Source organism: Pithys albifrons, chromosome 2 (genome assembly GCF_047495875.1).
Source record: "Pithys albifrons albifrons isolate INPA30051 chromosome 2, PitAlb_v1, whole genome shotgun sequence".
Lineage (NCBI taxonomy): Eukaryota > Metazoa > Chordata > Aves > Passeriformes > Thamnophilidae > Pithys > Pithys albifrons.
Genome location: NC_092459.1, coordinates 49,105,232 through 49,127,886, shown reverse-complemented (window position 1 = coordinate 49,127,886; position 22,655 = coordinate 49,105,232). Strand labels below are relative to the sequence as shown.

At 39.8% G+C, this 22,655-nt stretch overlaps 1 protein-coding gene across 1 annotated transcript in view; it reads left to right on the top strand.

The window, feature by feature from the left end:
* Positions 1 to 22,655, top strand: part of ROS1 (ROS proto-oncogene 1, receptor tyrosine kinase) — a 126,825-nt gene that overhangs the window by 96,286 nt on the left and 7,884 nt on the right. Inside the window, 11 exon segments of the mRNA XM_071547884.1 lie at positions 7 to 124; positions 2,239 to 2,426; positions 3,066 to 3,155; positions 3,859 to 3,994; positions 4,414 to 4,576; positions 4,853 to 4,917; positions 7,542 to 7,671; positions 8,664 to 8,761; positions 9,383 to 9,586; positions 10,694 to 10,828; positions 20,243 to 20,406. Coding sequence (XP_071403985.1) covers positions 7 to 124; positions 2,239 to 2,426; positions 3,066 to 3,155; positions 3,859 to 3,994; positions 4,414 to 4,576; positions 4,853 to 4,917; positions 7,542 to 7,671; positions 8,664 to 8,761; positions 9,383 to 9,586; positions 10,694 to 10,828; positions 20,243 to 20,406 — 1,491 coding nt within the window.

The following is a 22,655-nucleotide window of genomic DNA, read 5'->3' as shown; positions in this document are numbered from 1 at the left end:
CCTAAGCTGGTGTTCCCAGTAAGCCAGGAGTACCAAAAAAAGGAGAAGGCACTAAAAACTCTGTAGAGTGGGAAAACGCTTATGACAATGGAAGCAACCTGACCTACTACATCTTAGAAAGCAGGTAAGCTATGCATGCAGGTACTCTTCCCATAGGCAGCAGCCCAGAACCAATCTGGGTGTGCAGGGATTTTCAGGTTGGCTCTGATAGGAAGAGCAAAGTATCTGTGATGCAGAAGGCCCTTCTCATTGGGATCTCTTTCTTAGATAAACCAAGTAGCCATAATTTCCAGAAATTCCTGGAAAACTTAGCAGAAAACATGCACTAACAACATTTTCAGAGCAACCTTGAAATACAGCAATATACTTGGATCTATGTCAGTATATTAGAAGATTTAGAGATCGTTTCACATCACAAATTTCAAGTATGTAGTATGTATTTTTTGCTAAAATATATGTATAAATATCTTAGTGGTCAGAGAACTCATGAAAAGACATTATAATGTTGCCAGAACTAGAGTATTCCCAGCAACGTGGGATGACTATAATTTTTAAAGTGCTCTGTGATCAAATACAGGTTGCCTGGACTATACATGTCACACTAGAGTGCCAGTTCATACTTATTCCTGCACTGGCATTGGAGAGGCTGAGTGGGCAGGTTAGAGTGTATTGATGTGGGCAGTGACTCTGAAACTTCTTATTTTTTGACCACGACTCTGGAGAGATCTGTTGGAAGAAATCAGTGCAAAACTTAATAACCATTATTTAAAAATGAGAAGAGTCCACCTTCTGAGATATTCCCGTGTCATTGTTTGAAATCATTGCTGATGGAAGGAAACAGTTTTCTAAACGCAGCTATTATTTTTTTCTTCTTGGTTAACTCTGTGCTTATGCAAGCTAAGGACTGACAGCACTCTGGAGCTGGGCATACTTTACCAATATAAGTTTTCACCCAGACATATTTTCCTGGTGCTGTAAGCTTCCTCCATATAGTTCCGTGAGCATACAGGAGCACTGACCCACATGCTGAGACAACAATAATTTTGATATGCCAACAGCCAGTCTACCTGACTTCCTGTGGATGGAGGAAAAGAAAAGTCAGTCTCTTGGGTTGTGTCAAGACTGTGCGTTACCTGCTGTGTTGTCCAGAGTCCAACTTTTTATTCATCTCTGGAATCATAATGCATCACTAAAGTGATATTTTAATGAAGAAAGATTTTCTCCAGCAGTTTGAATGCACACATGCTGTTGGGTTTGACAGAATTTCAGGTATAAAAATGTGTCCCAGGTTTGGCCTATTTTTTTACCAACCCTGGACTGCCTCTTTCCCTCCCCTTCCCCCCCCCCCCACCGCCCCCCAGTCTCCCTGGCAAAGGAAGAAAACCGAAAAAAAAAAGAGAACTCAAAAGAAACAGCCCTTTGAATCAACCCCTTTTTTCATACAGCTCTAGTAGGCGCATGTCCACAATAAGGACATGAAAACATAGTTTTCCCACTTCTTTCTGTTTAGAAGTGTTTGACCCTATTTCTGCATTAAAGTGTGTTGGGAGAATGATTGACATGCTCATGAAGGTCATTTCACATGGGATATTATGGTCTTGCATGACATGAAGTGGTATTTCAGATACGGCCTTTCAAGTTCAAATACATGGTCTTCTTTTGGTTTGTGAATAATCAGCTCTGAATTTATTGTGAGCATTCGATCTCAGTCCAATGGGGAAAGGACAAAATACACCCATCAGTCAACAGATACTGTGGGAAAGAGGCTTGCTAAAGAATTGTGTCTTCACTGCCAATTACTTCCTTCCTGTTTAGCTTGTGAAACCTGACACAAGAGCCACTGAATCACTCTGGGTCGGGGAAATCAAAAAGTTCTAACAGGGTAGAAAAAAAGTTTATTTTTTTCTGAAAGCTAAATAAGAAAGTTTTGAAATCTTGGCTGTCAGGCATACACTGCAATGGGTGAAAGTGTGCAGGAGCTTTTTATGTCTAAAATGTTCTAGCATTTCATATCCAATGCCAAGATAAAGATGTGTGATTCTTAGCATTGCTGAAATGACATGGCACAATTTTCTGCTCTGCAGCCAAAATCCCACAACCAGACTGAGCTTTCATGAGAGCAGAGGGATGTCGTGAAAACCATGGAACTGAAGTGAAGAACAGGGTGGGGGGGAAGCAACAAACTGCCCTCATGGAATTAATGACACACCTGTGTCATTGTGCTTGTGCATATTCCAGGAAGCAGTCTGGCAACACCAGCAAAATGAAGTCCTTGTGGGAAGTAGTTTACAAGTGCTCCTGTGGCAGTATTTGCATATGGAAGACCAAGAACTTAGAAGGAACTTTCCAGTTCAGAGTGGCAGCTGCAAATATGCTGGGACTTTGTGAATACAGTGACATAAGCAAGGATATAATTTTGCATGAAGGTATGTCTTGTACTTTAGTACTCTGTTAATACTTTTTTATTATTATTATTCTAAATAACCATACCAATTTAAGAACAGAGACTTATTTTAATAATGATATTGTTGCAAAGGTAAAGTAATGTGTCTAATGGGTAATAAATGGTGATGTTTCTGTGGTGATCTCAGCTGCTAGTGTTCATCCAGGCTCTTTTACACAGAACAGTGGGCTTGAAATGTGCCTCTGCTCATTTAAACCAGTTTCTCTCTGTGGCTCTGCCATTGCTTTATGATAGCATACTCAAAAATAGGCAAGCTCCCACAATAAGTAAAGATATGAGGATTCCTCCTTTCCTTCAGCCATAACATTAGACTTATGCTCTGTGGATGCTTTTGGAAATCCCACCTTGCATGGTTAAACAGTTCAGCATTTTCTCTTTCTGCACACTCTGTAGGTCATCACCCCAGGATGGCTCTGGTCTGGGGGAGAGGGATTAGTCTGACCAAATGCAGACATCCACATACAGCCTACAAGAGAGCTTTGTGCAGAGGAGTACATTTACACAGCAGGCTGCTCAAGGGTTCTCAGGTGTGGTCAGCTCCATAGGATTGATATTGGTTGTATACACAATCACTAACAAAATTTCCCCTTCTATTTAACAGATAATATGATCTCCACAGGCACCATCACTACCATTGCTTCTGTGATTGGAGTTATGCTGAGTTTGGCTGTGATTATACTATTAGGTTTTGGTATGCGTCTGAATTTTTTGCATATGTTTGGTTTGTCAGGCCTCAGTAAAACAAAGTCCAGGTGTTAGGAGATGTTTGGCCTCCAGATTTAAGGAAATGTTGAACAATTCCTAGGATGGGAGCTGGAAGGAATTTGCATATTCTTTTTCTTTGATACCATAAAGATGACTGATTGTATTTTTGGTATCAGCGACAGGATGCAAATTCACTCTATCCTCAGGCATTTCTTGCTGTGGCTTACACAGTAATGCTGAAGGAGCTCTGATGTCCATGTGTATCCTTGTAAAAACCTGTACCTTACAATTCTCAAGTCTGGAACTGCATTTGTTCACCTAAGAGTCCCATTTTCTTTCTCCTAAGCTTTGTCCCTGAAGAAGGGATGTAATGATTACCCTGAGATGTAAATGTCCACTTATGATGGTCCTGTCCTCTCACTCCTCATCCTTTCCCTGGGAAGCAGCAGCAGTCCTTCAGGCTTGGATCTTGCCATTTATAGAAATGGATGCTTGATGGGTCTCTCAGTGTAATGAGCTGAATCTGTGTTTTGTGGGAAAAAGGTGACCACATGGAAATGACTTGTTTACATGAGCTGCTGGGGGGGTCATATTGGTCAGAATAGCAGAAACCCTATAGCCTTTCAGCCTGCTCACATATTGGGATGCTCTCAGAGTGAAATACCTGACAGTCTCTTTTCCTGTTCCAGTATGGCACTAAAGATGGAAATTCAGAAAACAAGCTTTGACTGGACAGATAGTGTTTATCAAGGAAGATAAAGAACTAGCTCACCTCAGGGGAGTGGCTGAAGCAGTGGGACTAGCCAATGCCTGTTATGCTGTACTGTAAGTCCTCAGGGAAAATGCACTTTCAGGACAAAAATATCTAAGAGGGCTTCCCTGGAGCAGTTTTCATCAGGCCACTCATTCCTGACACCTCAAGGTAGAGTTAAGGGCTGCATGTGCACTGCAGGGCAGGTCTGCTCTGAAGAACACTCTGCCATGTGGTCTCCCTCACATGGAGCCGGGCATGGGTTGCCCCTAGCTCACCACCCTTCACACTCAGCCACGCAAGAAACATAAGTGCATAGGGAAGGAAGAAGATCTGATGTTATCCATAGCTCCCAAAACATCCAGGCCTCACTTGAGCTTCCCTTAAATGTACCTGATGATACAAATAGTGCCAGCTCCATTTGAGGAAGAATTTTAATAAAATCTAAAACAGTCATAGGTATGAAAAAGTGACTAGTATAGCTGTTTTGTAGGACTCTTCCTTCTCAGGCAGAGATTGAATCATTGCCATCTTTCCCTCGAGAAAAACTGAACTTACACAAATTGTTAGGAAGCGGAGCATTTGGAGAGGTTTACAAAGGGACTGCAGCAGATATTCTGGCAGATGGAAGTGAAGAATCCAAAGTAGCAGTCAAGGTAATCTCAGCTGTTTATTTCTCTGGCAACAAAAGGGGATGGGCAGATAGGTTTGTCTTAGAGGTTTTATCTGAGAAATGTATGTTGACAGATCCGGGTATTTCCTTGCAGTGTTTCTTGCAAGTCACTTAAAGCTGTGCCTCTCTCCTTGTAATGATTTCTGAAAAATAATGTATATTTAAGGCCACATTAATGTCTGGTTGCTTTACTTAAGGACTAGGTGATGATGATGGTGATGACCAAAGTGTTACTGCACTCTTGCTTTCTTTTGAGTAGACTTTGAAGAAGGGTGCAACAGACCAGGAGAAGAGTGAATTCTTGAAGGAGGCACACTTAATGAGGTAGGGACAGCTCTGCCTCTCCGTACCCTCCAAAGCCAGCATCATGTGAGGATGGTGACCTCCCAGAGGAACGAAAGCAGCACTTTCTTCTAAACAAATTATTGTGGTATTTTTAGGGAGTTGTCCTGTTTCTGCTAAAAAAGTAAATCACTACTGATGAATCTTATGAAACTAAAGTTATAAAAAAATTAGCAAAATTTAAAATATGTACTGCAAGTTCAGTATGCTCAGATAATGGTCTTATCTGGGTTTGGACTTATGTATTTCAGTATCTTTGCTCCACTAAAACTAAGTTAGTTGCTAAAGGCTACTGGACAACATTTGGCTAATCCCATTTCACCAAAATGAACAGATCAGAACAACATGATGCCTTGAAGTTTTAATTTACTGTGGAAATTGTTTCTAAAAATTGTGCATATTTGCCGCTAGAGGCTGCCACATACCTCTTTTGTTAAGGTAGATTTAATGCATCTGTCACCAATGCAAGAATTTCACATAGAGAAGTTTGTGTTTCAGCTAGCAATCTGGTTTTCTAGAGTCTCCACAGAAACAAGTAGTTTAAGTTTTCATCTGCTAATATCAGACTGAGAGGATAGTTTACTTTTCAGATGCAGCTCTGCACTTCTTTGACTTTTATATCATGAGTGCAGAATTAGAAACATTTTTTGGAAAATGAAGGATTTTTACAGAAAACATAGTGTTGCTAAATTTGAAATTCATTTTCACAGCATTCTTTTTTCTGTTACTACATATTTAAAAAAAAAATCTTGCATTTTTTTCCTTTTTCCACACACTGTACCTGAATGAGGTTAGAGACCTGCAAAAACCAAAAGGTAACCATGTCATTAAAGCAAAAATTGGTTATAAATAGTAAGAGCTATGCATAAACTTCTTATAATCTATCTTTAGTCTACATAGAAGTCATAAACTCAGTTAAGGTTTCTTTTCAGTGTAGTATGGAAATTATATGAACCCACAGTTAAAGTCTCTGAAGCTCCCCCTGATTCTGCTTTCTTGTTGCACATAGTAATCCAAACCCAGATATCCTAGAAGAATATATAATTGAAAAGTATTGCATTCAAATGTAAACATTAATATGGGCCCATATGTGCACGAATGCAATGAGCTATAGACATGAACAGAAAAGTTTAAGTATTCTGTATTCCTAGTAGTCATTAAACAATAATAATAAAAGTATATATTTTATATAAATATATATTTTAATATGGCAAAAATTGCTTAGTTCCCTCATGGAGAGCTTGATGATTTTTCTTTATGTTCATCTGTAAGGTCTTATAAATGTAATCAAGGGTAGAAAGGAAAAAAAAGTGGATCTTATTGTTTATAAACTTTGATGTAAGATACATAAGTACACCTTTTATTTTGCTTGCCTTTTTGGATGTTCATTAAAATTTGGATTGTGATGTTAGGCATACTGGCCCAGTTAAGTCAGGACTATTTGTGTTTTTCTATTATTGCCAGGCAGCAATGAGGAAGTTAGGTTGTCTCTATTTCAAAAAGTTTTTTGATATTTGTTATTGGTGAGTCCTTCATGTACAAATATATGTAGGAAATCCTTGTCTGTATCGTATCACTTGGGAAGTAAGGAACAACAGCTTGGTGGAAAAAGGTCTGTATTGGGAGTAGGGAAAATGCCAGGTTCACCTTCTCCTCTTTTTGTTCCTAAAAGTTCCAAAATTTGTCTGATTGAGAGGTATGTGCTAGGCACCAGGGGGAACTGTCAAATTCTAAATCATGCCTTTTGCTAAAGTCTTTGCCACAAGTGAGATTATATGAATTGAAAGAAGTTAGAAGGAAATTGTCCCTCTGTTTTATTTGTTCACACTGGTACATTTGACAGCATTTTGGACATCATCAGTTCTACCAATAAAGACAAGTTTCTCTGACTGCTGGTGCAAACGTTTTCACACAGTAGTGAGAAGGAAAAAACATTTTCTAACACAAGAAGTGTGATTATAAAAACACAGGTACTGACAGAGGCAAGAAATATTCTTCATTCTTTGAAAAGTTCTAGGTCTGAGAGTGCTGATTGCTCTGTAGTAATCCATATCTTTTTAGACACACAGAGGCAATTTCTGGTATCACTACAAGTATTTGCCATATGTATTTTGTTTCTTTTGAAAATGTAGAGTAAAAAACAGTTCCTCTCTGAATTGCGAAAACATTATGTTGCACCCTGTGCTTTTACTTTGTGCATTTTTGTGACTCAGCAGCTCTACTGTGAACATCATGGTAAAAGTACTCTACTAAAATAATATAGATGCCTTTAATGTACAGGTGGCAAATCATGTCATTCCTAGAAGAAATTGCTCTTTGACTACCTTTCTTTACTTCCTAGAAATAAGATGAATGCTTTTTAATACGTGTGCATGCATTACAGTGCAAGTCAAAGACAGTGTAATCCTGTTTTGAAAGGATGCCTCTGAACTCTACCCATGACTGAGCAAATCCAGGCACCGTGAGCTATTAAATCACGTTGTTCATAGAGTCAGTATTGTAAAGGCCAAGCTGCTCATTCATTGTTTGCAGCTATATACACTTTATTAGCCATCAACCAGCTGGATTTCTCATATGTAATCTTATGGTTGTTTCCTTCTCTTTAGTAAATTTGATCATTCCCACATTCTGAAGTTACTTGGTGTGTGCCTGTTAAATGAACCTCAGTATCTTATACTGGAGTTGATGGAAGGAGGGGATCTACTTAGCTATTTACGAGGAGCCAGAAAGCAAAAGGTAGGGTAAGGACCATGAGACATATTTTGAACCTATGGTTGCCCACGGTTACTCAGTTTTTCTCTTTCTCAAAGCTCGTGCTGATGTTCAGCTGTTTCTGTACCTGCAAGGTCTGACTTGGCTTTTCCTTAACACCCTGGGACCTCAAGGTTGAGTGCTGACCTTGCATTCACTGATGTTGTGAAGAAGATTGAATGTCATTAGACCACTGACAGAATTGTGGTTTCAGTTATGAGATGTCTGCTGAATTTCTCTCTGTCAAAATCATAACCAGTCCTTTGGAAAGTGATCATGGTGGTCATGCATGTAGTCTATTGGCATCACAGAGTGGTTTTTTTGTGTCTTTGAAGAACAGTATCATTAAGTTGCAAGGCATAGTCCAGGCATGTAAGAAGATCCTGTACCTCTATTGACAAATTCTTTAGAAGGAAAGAGGAGAAAAGAATAAAGAATAAACAATTTGAAGTAAATTTTTCCACTTAGCATGCAGATTAAGAATATGGATGGTAGGACTGTAGGTCAGAGAGACAATGAAATATTATATCACTATAGCAATTTATATAGTTAATTTACATGATCAGATCAAACTCACAGTCAGTATTAAATTCTATTGAAACATATATGCATGTAACCTACTAGAAATATATTATACTAAACAGGAGCAAGAAAACTTGATCTGATAGTGTGATGAAATTTTCAGGGACCCATTTCTTTCACAATTCTGAAGGTCCTAGGATATTTTTAGCCCCAAATAAAAGAACAGGATATGTTCATCTTCCTTACAGTGTAGTGATTTGGCATTTTGTTTACCCTGCTTCTAATGAACATTTACTCTATTGACATACAGAGATTTTGCACCTGTGACTTGACTGTTTTGGAAAAATCCTACATATTTCAAATGAGGAAAGAATACCATCTTTGCAAAAAGAGGTTGTCATGCTGAGCTGATAAAGCTGAAAGACATGACTAACTTCTGTATTTCTTTCTTGTAGCTTCAGAGCCCTTTACTGACAGTGACTGACCTCTTGGAGATATGTTTCAATGTTTGCAAAGGCTGTATCTATTTAGAGAAAATGCATTTTATACACAGGTACAGAACTTACTTTCTTAGTCTTCACAGGTTTACCCACAGTGTTGGGATTAGTTATCTTACCTGGGAAAAATGCCTAGAAAAATGTCACAATGTAATAGGAAAGGGCAAAACACTGCAGTAAAATCTAATGTTATGCTTTTCTGTTAAATATCACCTATAATTCTCTCACAAAATGGTGGGCTACTTTAAGATCTGAATCCAGGTCTTGTTGCACCCTAGGCAAGAATCATACCCTGTGAAACAGAGAGAGGGGCAAGTGGAGAAATCTATTTACTGTCCTTATCTGCGTAATGAGTAGCTTTAGAGGACACAGAGCCAGATTTTTCTCAGAGAGGCACAGGGAAAAGATGGGAAGCAACAAGTACAACTTACAGCAAAAGAAATTAGATAATATTGTTTACAATGTGCAAGATCAGTCACTGAAACGGATTCTCCAGAGTGGTTGTGTCAACTCCAGTCTTGAAGATATGCCAAACTTAACTAGGTGAGGCCCTAAGTCACTTGGTCCAACCTTGAGGTTATCACTGCCCTGAAGAGAGGGCTGAACCAGAGCACTTAAAGACCTGAGTTTTTCCTGCAATGCTAACTCCATGCTCTTTTCTCTGCCTTACAATTCAGGGACCTGGCTGCTTGCAACTGCCTTGTGTCTGAGAAGGAATATAAGAGTTCCTCCTGGATAGTAAAGATTGGTGATTTTGGACTTGCCAGAGATGTCTATAAAAATGATTATTACAGGAAAAGAGGAGAAGGCCTACTCCCTGTCAGATGGATGGCTCCTGAAAGCCTTATTGATGGTGTCTTTACAAATCACTCTGATGTCTGGTGAGTTATAGCAGCCACACAGCTGTGGCAATAACCCTACTAAATCCCACAGAAACAAAATATTGGTTTATAGGAGGAATTACAAGGTTGTATATTGTCATCTCTAATAATTTTTGGGCTAAGGCAGATTTGCTTCTAAAAGATATTTTAATAATCTAATGAAAAGTTTGGTACCACAACAGTTTGTATTCTGGATACACTTCTTTGTATTTTGAGCTCTAGCTTTGGATTCTGGCTGAAAAGTACTAATGTCACTCAAACAATTTTGCACCAGGCCCACAATATGGTTTTTACTTGATTGGACAGTAAATTGACTGCCTGCATTTTTGCATTTTCTTTTCCTTTAGGTTTATTGGCATTTCCTTCCTACAGCCAAATATTTCCCCCTTACCATTTCACTCTTTTCTAGCAATTTCTTTATTTTGAAGACCAACTTTCTCAGCATCATCAGGGGAAGGTCAAAGCACTTTGATATGGAGGTTTACTTGAAGCATGTATTTCAGTGACTTTGAGTGTATGGTAAAGAAGCAGACATCCACTGCCAAGAGACATGAAAAAAACCCCAAACCAAACCAGATCCATGAAACCTGGGAGTCGTGCAAGTTTAGATTTTGTGGCCATAGGTGGGTTCTGTCAACCAATCCTGTCCAAGTCCTCAGCCCCTGCACCCAACCATTTTACTGCCACTCTTACATTTATCTAAGTGAGTTGTTTAGTGCTCTGAGCCAAAACAAATGAGGTACTGATTGCTCCACGAGTGGTGCTTAAAAGAAGTTGTCTCTCTCAATTTAAAATTACACCTCTATGGATTTCTTCTAAACACTAAGTTTAAGTGAGGACATGCTCAACCAGAGACTGTTGCTCAGGGAAGATGTGGGCACTCAATGCCTTCTGAGCTGCATCTCATTGAGTCTGGGAAAGTGTCAGTTCTACACATCCATTTCAGCTGTTCCAGAGACTGGCTTAGGGACAACAATGAATTAAGACTTCTTACTCCTAATTTTTCTAACTGAGTCTTACTCTTAGGCTAGACATGTTTTAACCATTAATAAGGAGATTATTCATGATGACTATAGTTATTAATTTTTTTTCCATGGTATTTCTCAGGGTTTTTGGAGTATTAATGTGGGAAACATTAACTCTGGGTCAACAGCCATATCCAGGTTTCTCCAATACAGAAGTTTTACACCATGTACAATCAGGAGGAAAGCTGGAATCTCCAAACAATTGTCCTGATAACCTGTAAGTTAGTTTTGTTTAAATGTTATTGATAATATTTATAAGAAGCAAGAGGCTTGTTGCCAGGTGGTCATCATTTTGAATGTTAGTCATGTCCATGCAGAGCTCAACATGGTTCTTTTTTGTTCCGATAAAACAGCTGGCACTGGTACCTGCCAACCTGCTACTAATGCCTCCAGTAGTGCAGCCTGTGGATAAGAATGGTGGATATTGGTCTTTTAAACAGGATTTCAGGGAGAATATAAAGTCAATGTTGGTCATGAATCTGCTAGTAATGTTCTGCGCGTGTTGTGCCTCACCTAAAAAATTCATTGCGCAGCTCGAAGGGTTCACCCACATTGCAAAGCCCTGTAGCAACAGGCAAGGGTCGAAATAGCAGGTGATAGGAAGCACTGGAAGCCGCAGTCCCAACCCCGCATGCAGGCAGTTCAGAACATTGGTCATTCAAGACTTGACCCCAGAGATGACAGCCTGGTTTGAGAGCATCCTGGATGACGAAGCAACATTTTTAAGAGACCACTGCTTGCTCCACATGGAGAGGGGCCTAGAAAAAGTTGCCTAACCAAAGCTCATCTCCACACCCGGTTGGATAACCGCGGCCAACATGCATCTTCTGATGTGGTCAAACAAAGACAAAGAGACAAAGGCATACAACTCCCTCCAAAGGGGTGTTCAAATTGACAGTTGCATGTTGGAACATCAGAACTGTGCTTGATATTGTGGATAGTGGATGTCCTGACCCTCATTCTACTCTAATTGCCTACTCTCAGTGAAGTTCGTCTTCATGAGGAAGACAGCCTTAAAAAACATGGTGCCGGCTATACACTCTTTTGGTCAGGCAAACCCAAAACTGAAAGTCACTTTTCAGGAGTTGGCTTCATGATTAAAAACTTCATCACCTCCAAACCTGAAAATTTGCCAACAGGTCACTCCAATCACGTTATGTCCTTGCACCTCCCACTATACAACTAGCAACATGTTCTTTTTAGCATTTATGCCCCAACTCTGACCCAGCGGAAAAAACCAAATTCTACACCGACTTGCACCACCTCATCCAAAAGGTTCCTGCAAATGATAAAATCATAATCCTTGATGACTTTGATGCCAGAGTAGGTAAGAACTCCGAAGCCTGGAAGGGAGTACTGGGCAAGCACCATATTGGAAACTGCAGCAACAACAGACGCCTCCTGCTACAGTTTTGTGCAGAACAGCAGCTCACCATGACCAACACTATCTTTTAACAGAAAGACAGCCTGAAGACTACTTGGATGCCTCCTCAATCCAAGCACTGTCACCTCACTGACTATATCTTAGTGCAACAGAGAAATGTCAGTGATGTCCGTCATACTCGAGTGATGCCGAGTGCAGAAAGTCAAACAGACCACCGCCTTGTGCGCTGCAAACTTAACCTCCACTTCAAGCCCAAACCTAAGAGATGCGGCATTCCAAGGAGTAGGCTCCAAGTCAACAATTTTCAAACAGCCACAGTGAGAGACAGCTTCCAGGTAAACCTTCAAACTAGACTTAAAGATAATCCCATAGATCCCTCTCCTGAAGCGCTTTGGCAAGATATTAAAAACAGCATCCTGGAGTCCTCTGAAAAATCCTTAGGGTTCTCCTCCAAGAAAAACAAAGACTGGTTTGATGAAAACAATCAAGAGGTCCAGGAATTGTTGAAGAAGAGAACTGTTCACCAAGCACACCTCGCTCAGCCATCTTGCCATGTGAGAAAAGCTACCTTTCTTCTTGCATGCAGCAAGCTCCAACAGAAACTTTGAGACATCCAGAACAAATAATGGCTCAACCTAGCAGAAAAGACTCAACTATGCGCAGATTTGGGTGACCACAGAGGATTCTATGAGGCTCTGAAAGCAGTGTACGGACCCACACACCAGGTTCAAAGACCCCTACTCAGTGCAGATGGTCAAATGTTTCTCACAGATAAAACCTCCATCCTGAACCGAAGGTCTGAACATTTTTAGACTCTCTTCAGTACCAACTGTGTAGTCCAAGGCTCAACAATTCATCATATTACACAACAACCGGTGATAAACTAATTCGATATAGCCCCTACTATGGGAGAGACACTTAAGGCCATATAGCAGGTGAAAAACTGGCAAGGTAGCTAGGTTTGATGTAATTCCACCCAAAGTCTGGAAGCCTGGTGATCAAGCACTTCATGCTGAATTTCATGAGCTTGTTATGTGTTGCTGGGAACAAGGGGAACTACCATCAGATCTCCGTGACACAATCATCATCACCCTGTACAAGAAGAAAGAAGAAAAATCAGACTGCTCAAATTACCGAGGTATTACTTTGCTCTCCATTGCTGGTAAAATCCTTACAAGAATACTTCTGAACAGATTAGTACCCACTATTGCAGAAGAACTTCTACCTGAAAGCCAGTATGGTTCCAGAGCCAATAGAAGTACCACAGACATGGTATTTGTTCTCAGACAACTGCAAGAGAAGTGTAGGGAACAGAACAAAGGTCTCTATGTAACCTTCGTTGACCTCACCAAAGCTTTCGACATTGTGAGCAGAAAAGGCCCGTGGCAGATCTTGGAACGTTTAGGATGTCCCCCCAAGTTCCTCAAAATGATCATCCTGCTACATGAGGCTCAGCGTGGACAAGTCAGATATGGCGATGCACTCTCTGAGCCCTTTCCAATAACCAATGGTGTGAAACAAGGTTGCATTCTTGCACCATCTCTATTCACAATCTTCTTCAGCATGATGCTCCAAAGAGCCACAGCAGACCTCGATGAAGAAGACGGCATCTACATCCGATATCGTACCGATGGAAGCCTCTTCAACCTAAGGCGACTGAAGGCCCACACTAAGACCCTGAATCACCTTGTCCGTGAGCTGCTTTTTGCTGATGATGCTGCCCTGGTTGCTCACAGAGAAGCAGCTCTGCAGTGCTTAACACCTGCTTTGCAGAGGCTGCTGAGCTTTTTGGGCTGGAAGTCAGCTTGAAAAAGACAGAAGTTCTCTACCAACTTGCACCTCAGGAAGTCTTCCATCATCCTCACATCACCATAGGCAAATCAGAGCTTAAATCAGTCCAGCAGTTCACCTATCTGGGAAGCATCATTTCCTTGGACAGTAAGATTGACAAAGAGATAGACAACGGGCTGGCAAAGGCATACAGAGCCTTCGGAAAACTCCATAAAAGAGTCTGGTGCCATAAACACCTGAAGGAAAGCAGAAAGATCAATGTCTGCATAGCCATTGTACTGTCTACTCTTTTATATGGGTCTGAATCCTTGGTCATCTACCGCCACCACCTGCGACTCCTCAAATGCTTCCATCAGCACTGCCTCTGTTCAACCCTAAACATCCACTGGTCTGATTACGTGACCAACATGTCTGTTCTTGAACAGGCAGGGGTCACCCGTATTGAGGCCATGCTGATGAGAATGCAGCTGCGCTGGGCAGGGCACGTCTCCAGGATGGAGGATCACCGCCTTCTGAAGATTGTGCTCTATGGTGAACTTGCCACCGGCAGCCACAAGACAGGAGCCCCAAAGGGGAGATACAAGGACTCCCTGAAAAAGTAGGTCAAACTTGGCCATATTGACTGCCATCAATGGTCCACTCTGGCCTCCAATCAGGATTCATGGAGACACACCATTCACAACACTGCTGCTCCCTTTGAGAATGCACACAGAGTCAGTCTTGAGGAGAAAAGGCAATGCAGAAAGAACTGCTCCTTGCCAATATTGCCAAAGGAGACATTTCACTTTTGCTACCGGACTTGCCTATCCTGCATCAGCCTTTTTAGCCACCAGTATGCTTGCAGCAAGTGTGGAAAGAGCCCTTCCAAAATCTTCGTTCATGAAGCCTCACCATGATCATGAAATTATGTATGTGACATTGTACCAGAACAGGGATTTTTAAAGAGTCTTGAGAATGCTCACACTAAATCCACAAATGAAACTCATTTGACTTCCTGTTTGGTTCTAAATCCAAAATCACACTGAAGCTCCTTAGCAAAAACGTGAACAGTTACGGTTAACGTATTTTCTGCAAAATGTCATTTGGCCTGGAAATTCTGACTTCTCTTTTATCTACAACTAACCATTATGATGATGATGATGATGTGAAAAATAAACTGTGCTTTCTTTATAGATAACACCCTTGCAAAAGCCAATAATAAAAACTGAAGCAGTACAGGAAAAGGGAAGTCTGGACTTCTGGTTAGTCTTTAGCTGGGCTGGATAAATAAAGCTTTGAAATTCTATTTGTCTCTTGACTACAAAACTCAGGCGTAATTGGAAAATTCCTGCACTTAAAAGAATGAAATAAACAAATTTAGTGGATCAAACCCATAATAACTAGAGGTGTATAAAGGAGAAAACTGAACGTGAACTCAACAATCACTCAGTATTGTCTAATTTCATGTCTCAATTTCTTTATCACCCACTGTGTAGGTATCATCTGTGTAGTCACAGAAATGCATGTGACAGCTGGTCATACATATAGAAGGAGAGGCTACTGACAGTGAACAATTCTTATTCCTCAGGATAAGGAAAAGGCTTGAGAATGATACTGTAGTTGGAAAACCAATATCTCTGTGATAGATCTTACACCAATTGCCATGCTCTGAGTTCCAAAAAAGATGACTACTTATCATTATGTAGATATAGCAGAAACACCATATTAACAATTAAAAAAGACCCAAAACCAAACAAAAAACCCCAAACCCAAGCTTTACCAATTGGAGGAACTGAAGAACTCGAAAGATTTGGATTTTGTTCTAAAAACAGAGAGAAAACTGAAAGTTGTATTACAAATGAGAACCCAAAGCCATTTTAGTTTCAGTATTTTCTCCTGAAAAAAGTTTCCTCATAAAATTCTGAGAGCTGTCCTGTGAATAAAAAACATATGAGGCAGCTATATCAATTTACTAGTCTGATATTCAAGCTTAAGCAAAGGCTCATAAGTTACCTTAAAAAAAGTGACCAGATCTTCAGAAAAAAAATCAAGAAAACTTTGCTTCTAGTAATTTTTAAGGTCCCCGATCTTGAATTTAGCACAGCAGGTAGGACTTAAACACTGATCTGCCTGTTGTAACTTGTAGGATCTGTGCTTAATAGCAGTTTTTGAAAGCCAAGGAGCTGATGAGCTTAGACTCTTGTACCATCTTTTATCTCATTTGGTGAACGCTCAGCACCTGCATGCAGCTTCTGTCAGTAGGGTAAATAGCTTTTTGCTGCTCTGCTAGGTCATTAATGGCATGCCCGAATTCTTGACATTCCTGTTTCCTTCCTTGTGGTTTTGAACCTGTATCAGGACATCAACAGTCAGTAATTGTCTCCTTGGCACTTTGGCTTTCTTATTGTCATTTGACAAAACAAACCATCACTGATAGGAAGAGAGTTCAAAGGCCAAAGTACTCGAGCTGAGAAGTGTTTAGGAATCTGTGGTAGGCTTACACTGCAAGTACAAGTAGGGCTGGCATAGAAACCTTGGGGTGAAAAAGCCCTAAGGAAGTGCGACTATGTTGGTTTTTTTGGCAGGGTGAGAAATTATCACCCTTGCTTCCACAAGATTTTACTTCAAGAACTAATAATCTACTTTTCCCTGAAGAAGTGTGGATAGGTAAAGCTTGGTAATGAATTGGAAAAAAGGGGCTTGGAGACCTATAAATGACACTCATTTTTTGGAATACAAGTTAAATCTATGGGTGGTATGACATTTGCAGTCAAACATCCACATCTGGCGGAGCCACCTCCGTATGAGGCTTGCATGCAAGAGAATGCCAAGGTTTGAACTGATCTGAGCTAATTTAACATAGATCCTCAAAGCCTGTGGACTATAGTCAAGATAATTTGTACAAGCACCTTGCCACTTGGTGACTTGAACTTGCAGTCTCACCGACTGTGATGAATAAATTTTAGTTTAGTAAACTAACAATTTTTGCTATTTGTTTCTAGGAATGGTCCCCTGGAGGGACTAAAAGAGTGAGATAGAAGAAGGTCTTGCTCAGAATGCATCAGATAAAGCAGGGACTCTTCTTCATCATGATAAATTTTCTCCTTTTCTAGGAAAGTCCCACATTGATTATATTTTCCATTTCATGTGAGAAAAAGTTTGTAATGCTTTGTAGCTTCAGTGAACTGTAGCACATTTCAGGAATTGTTCACTTTCAACTTCCTATATTAGATACTGAATATTATGTTCTTTTTTTTCCAGACTCTCAAATTGTAATTTGCCCCAGATATGCAGCTGATTGGACGTATGATTGTCAGTTGTCACACCTAGATAAAACACAGGTGTGAAGTGTAGGTGCGTAGGTTTATACCTAGGTGTAAAGGCTAGCTCTTAAACCTAACATAAACCTTTAGCCTGATGTGTTTGGAACAGTTGTTTTTCACTTTTTCCTGAAAGGCTTTCACTATGAAGTAGGGGAATCCTCTGAGTCTCTTCTCATGCTGAAGAGCTGCATTATTTGCAGCCTGTGTTTAGCTCCCCAAAAATACAGGAATACACCCAGGATAAAAACTGTTGTTCATAAGCAGCCTGGCATATTAGCCTAGTTTTCACCTTCTTGACTGATATTATCCTGATGCATTTCTGAGCTAGTGAGAGTTTATGTCATGTGACTTAAAACTTAAGATATCTCAGCATCCCTCAAAAGCTGAATATCATGCCAGAAATAGCTGTATGTAGAAAATTTGCAGATAGATTCTAAGACAGAATGAAGGTTTTTGTCATTAGAAACCTAAAGCCTAGCTGAATCAAATACTTAGTGAAAAATACCAGTTCTATCTGATATCAATATTTTAAGCTGACTAGAAAGTAATTTAATTAGAAAATAAAAATGTGGAATATAATTAGAATGAGAAAATTATAGTATTGAATGTTTTAGCAGCAATTAATATCCCCACTCTGTAGCAAAACTGAACCGCATTATAAAGCAGATTGTCATGTTGCCTAAAATCAGCACTTAAAAGAAACCTCTAAGCCTCAATTAGTGAGTTTTAGAAATCAGGCATTCTTTAACTGATGCTGAATTTATTGATCATCATTTTGCCAAAATGCTCACTGAGGTATCTTCACTACAGCTTGTATGTCAGCATTACATGATTATTCATTTTTTGTTCCCCACACTCCTGTTATATATTCACATTTCCCAACACTTGTTAGCATATATGCATATCCCTATAAAGTTGCTGAGGGTCTTCTCTAGGGGTCTCAGCAGTCTTCTCTGTTTGGAGCCTGTCAAAATTCTAAGAGACCACTTTGTGAACGTCTTCAGGACAGTGAACCTGGTTATAGAGTAACTGGGTGTTGCCTTGCTGGCTGCCTCAGTTCCCCTCCTCATTGTTTCTTTAAATCACTTGACTTAGCCATATGTAGTTTCTGTGTTGTAAATACTATCAGTTCTTGTTACATCTCTAAACCCTGACAACAGTCCAATAAAAAATTAGTTATTTAGAAAGACAGAGATTGGCCGCAGGAATACAGAAATATTCCAAATCTGCATTTGTGATGTTCTTGTTTCATAAATGAAAAGAGGGTACATTCAGATTGTATATAAGGAAGAATTTTTTTTTATGATAACAGTGGTGAAAAACTGAAACAGTTTGCCCAGACAAGTTGTGGATACACCATCCCTGGAACTGTTTAAGGTCAGGTTGGATGTGACTTTGAGCAACCTGATCTAGTGAAAGATGTCCCTGTGCATGGCTGGTGGGTTGGACTAGATGATCTTTAAAGGTCTCTTCTAACCCAAAATGTTCTATGAGTCCATGACTTACGTATCATTTCCTGTTTCTTTCTTCCTCTCTTGACTTATAACTGGCTGTTTCTTCCTTTGAGCTGAAGGGTCAGTGCACTCAGTCTGGAAAGGGTCAGTGCACTCAGTCTGCTCTTTGACTTCATTGATACACCTTCCATGAGGCTCTGCTCATGAAAGCCCAAGTGCTAACCTGGTGGAGCACAGCACATGAACCCATGTATTTCATCTGGATATCCTACCAACAAGCACAACCAGAAAGCATATTGTTTGGCTTCCAGCATCCAAGGCTTGAATCTAGTGTGACAGACATTTTGCTGGCAGCAGATGGAAAAACAGTTATTTAACCTCATTTTAAGTCCTATTCAGTACTTTCCCCTCTATATTTCCAGTGTTGTCAATGGCCAGTACACCTGACAGTAAGCAAATGGAGTGATTCAGTGTTAGTATGTCACTACCATTCTTTAGATTCTTAAAATGGATTTTAAAAAAATCATGGTGTCCTTTTGATCGACTTGGAAACCACAAGATACAGGTTGATGAAAAGTGTTTCTGAAACAATTTTTCCACTCATGTTCTCACCCAACACAAATATTTTAATGAACAATATAATTGAAAAATCAGAAGTCAAGGGATTTCTTCCAGCTGTCACTGAGGGTTTTGTAAAATACCCAGTTGTGGTGATGGACAGCAGTCATCTTTCTAAGATGGATAAACAGGGATCTGAGCAAGCCAAGTCATTTCACATAACAGAGTAATGTGTGGTATCACATAGCTGCAGGTCTGGGAGGCTGTTTGTCAGGGAAGGATTTGAACTTAGGGCTTAGAGGTAAATGCTCCACATTCCATGAGCCAGCTTCCTGAACCGGCCTTTCACTGCCTGCTCTCTGTTTTTGAGAGTCTAAGACCTCTTTCTACTCCCAACACTTAGCATGTCCAGGTGTTGGCTGTGTTTTGGGTTTCAGCCTGTCTCCCCCTGGCTTTTGTAGGATTTGGTTTTGTGTAGCATAAATTCACCTTGAGTAAGGAATATAAAACAGCCCTATCCTTTAGACAAACAGGAGGTGAAGTTTTCCACTGAATGGCAGAGATAGTGTTATATAAGGTGGGCTAGAATTCCTGTATTCAGAGGAAATTCATACAGGTTTTGCCTTTGATGGGAAAACTTACTCCTATGTGTTTCGATCTGGAGGCAGAAATCCAAATTAACCCTCTCTGTACTGGATGATTTGCCTTGAACTTCCCCTAAATTTGAAAAAGCATGAGTTGAAGGAGGATTAAATAAATTGAAAGCTTCAGGTTAATTTCTGGTTTTACAATTTTTTTCTGTGAGAGAATTTCCTCCCTGTCTGTTTCCTTAGAAAATATTCATGACTTCCTTGGTGAGAGTAAATGTTAACAGCAAATGTGGTATTTTTCGTGCTTTTTTTTTTTAATGTTATAGCTGCTCTCAATCTCAAAAATATCCATATTTGAAAAGTTAAAAGGTTTTGCAGTAAGTATTCCTGGTAACTGACGTTTAATTTATTTTTACTTTCCTCAAGAGCTGATGATAATCTTTGTGCCACATAGAAAGTTTTCAGGCCAAACTTGCTTCTCAGATATTTAATGGTAAGTGTTGAGATTAATGATTCTATTATATTTAATATTTGCATTTAATTTTTTTTCAGATGTGATTTAATGACAAGATGCCGGTCCCAAGAACCTCACAACAGGCCTACTTTCTCTTACATTCATGACAAACTGCAAGAGATAAGACACTGCCCACTGTCCTTCATCCACTACCTTGAAGAAAAAGAGGAGTTAACTGGAGTCATCAACCAAGCTTTTGAAGGTGAGTCTGGGCCAGCACCTGTTATTTTGTGTCCTCTTTCCTGTGAGCAAGTGGGATTCATCTTTGCTTTCCATTGCATTTGTCACTGTCTCAAATTCTCTGCCTGTAAAATGGAAACAGCAAGGATTTACCTCTGTCATAATGAACTTGTAAGGATTCAGAGGTGCCACTAGGTGCAGTGTGTTAGGTAAAGTGTATATGAGATTACCAGGCAAAAAGACCCAAATGAGGTTGCAATTCAGCCTCCCTCATGGAGACATCCAACTTACATCTAAATTTTTGATACTTCACAGCCCTGTTCCACTAAAGTAAATGCTTAAGTTCCTTGCAGAACCAGGAGAGCCTTAGAAGGCTTCCATGTGGAAATCTGTTTCAATTTCAAAGGCATCTCCATGCTCTCCATCAGGTAAACATACCTGTTATACACCTAATGTAGGAGTACTGATTCAGTAGTCTCCTGAAAGTGAGGCATAATTTAGGCACCAAAGTATGGCAGCCTTTATCCAAGCCCAGACTGTGACAGAGTCAGGTCTTGCCTGTGCTCTGTACACCGTGAGTGAATAAACTAGGTGATGTTAGGGAAGACATACTTAAGATATGGGACATGACAAAGCTGTTATGCAAGAACATTATTCAAGTTGTGAAGGCAAGAATAAAAAAAATTAATGGTGCTAAATTTGAAGTTGTCCATGCAATGGTGATGGAAATCACCTAAGTATGGAAATAAACATCCTGACTGTGCCAGAACAACAATCTTTTCACATCCTGCAATAATTCCTGACTAACTAAATATTGAGAAAAAGTGACCAGTGTTAGTAAACAATGTAATCTGAATTCTGCAAAAAGTTAGTTTTTATGAGTTGAAATATTTCATTTTTGTTTCACAGACCTTTTTTTAATTTGATTTGTTTGCATTATATGGTTTTCTAATGAAAAACATTGAATGGCAAAAGAATTACTCTCCATTTTAACCCCAAACCTGTCTGTTCCTAAAATATCTAAAGAGTTTGTTTTGGTTGGAATTTTTTGTGTTGGTTTTTTCCCTCCTTCATTGTTGTTCAACTAGAAACTCACGCTGCTTCACAAACAGTTTTGATACTTCAGTACTCCATGTTTTCCTGTAAACTTCCTGATCCATCACAATACCCAATTACACAACTACGCAAACATTTTTCTACAGGCGACTATCTATATTCAATTCACTGGCATTGTCCAATGCTCACTTAATGCTAGTTTATTTGTTATATTGCTAATGTTTATCATTTGGTGAAGCTTTGCAAATGTCTGTTTATGCCCACTGTGATTTCTCTTTATGTCAGATCCAGTCTGTGCATCACATGCTTACATGTCATTGCAAGAGTAAAAACTTTATAAAGACGAGATGGGACCAATGTAAGCCAGCACTGACAACCTATCATTTCATGCTTTTTTAACAGTTAGTTTCACACTCTGACCTATAATGAAAAGCTTTGTTGGTTTGCATATAGTGTAATTCCTTAGTTTCTTTAAGGGTGTCTTTGTTCTGAATAGTGGTGTTCAGGAAAGAGATACTTAGTCTGGCACAAATCTAAGCCTGGCATTAGCTTAGAAAAGGAATACAGCCAATTAATTAGGCATGGTACCCAAGCTAATAGCCTTACATTTTGGATAGACTTTATCTCACCTAAATGCATCTGTCTCATCTAAGATAGCTCTGTAGTCAGAAGGAGTAACAGACAGCTCCAGAAAGTGACAACTTCTGTTTTAGGCAGGTATCATAGCATGAAAAGAGGGACCTTTTGCCTTACTCTTCTCTGATGATGGCGGGTGTCTAGGTGGCTTGCTATATTCAGCTTGGTTCACACAGAGTCACAGGGTGGGTAAGGTTGAAAGAGACTACTGGAAGTCCTCTAGTTCAAAAATCCCTGCTCTGGTAGGGTCCCTTGAACATGTTACTCAGGATTGTGTCCAAAATACATCTCAGACACAGTATCTCTGCCTAGATGTTTAATATCCACACAGTTACAGGAACACAACATCCACTGGACACAGGGCTTTGCTGATACGACTGTTCGCACCTCCTCATGAGTTAGCGTGGTTTCTAGCTAAGACATCTCTGCTCTGTGTTCCCTAACCCCACAGGTGACAGAGACACCACAAATAAGGGAGTTAAAAAATTCTTGTGGTATTACATCAATATCTGTTAAAGTCTTCATCAGGGCTGAAACTTCTAACAGGAATACTGCCCTTTTGCTGCTTGGAAATGGGGA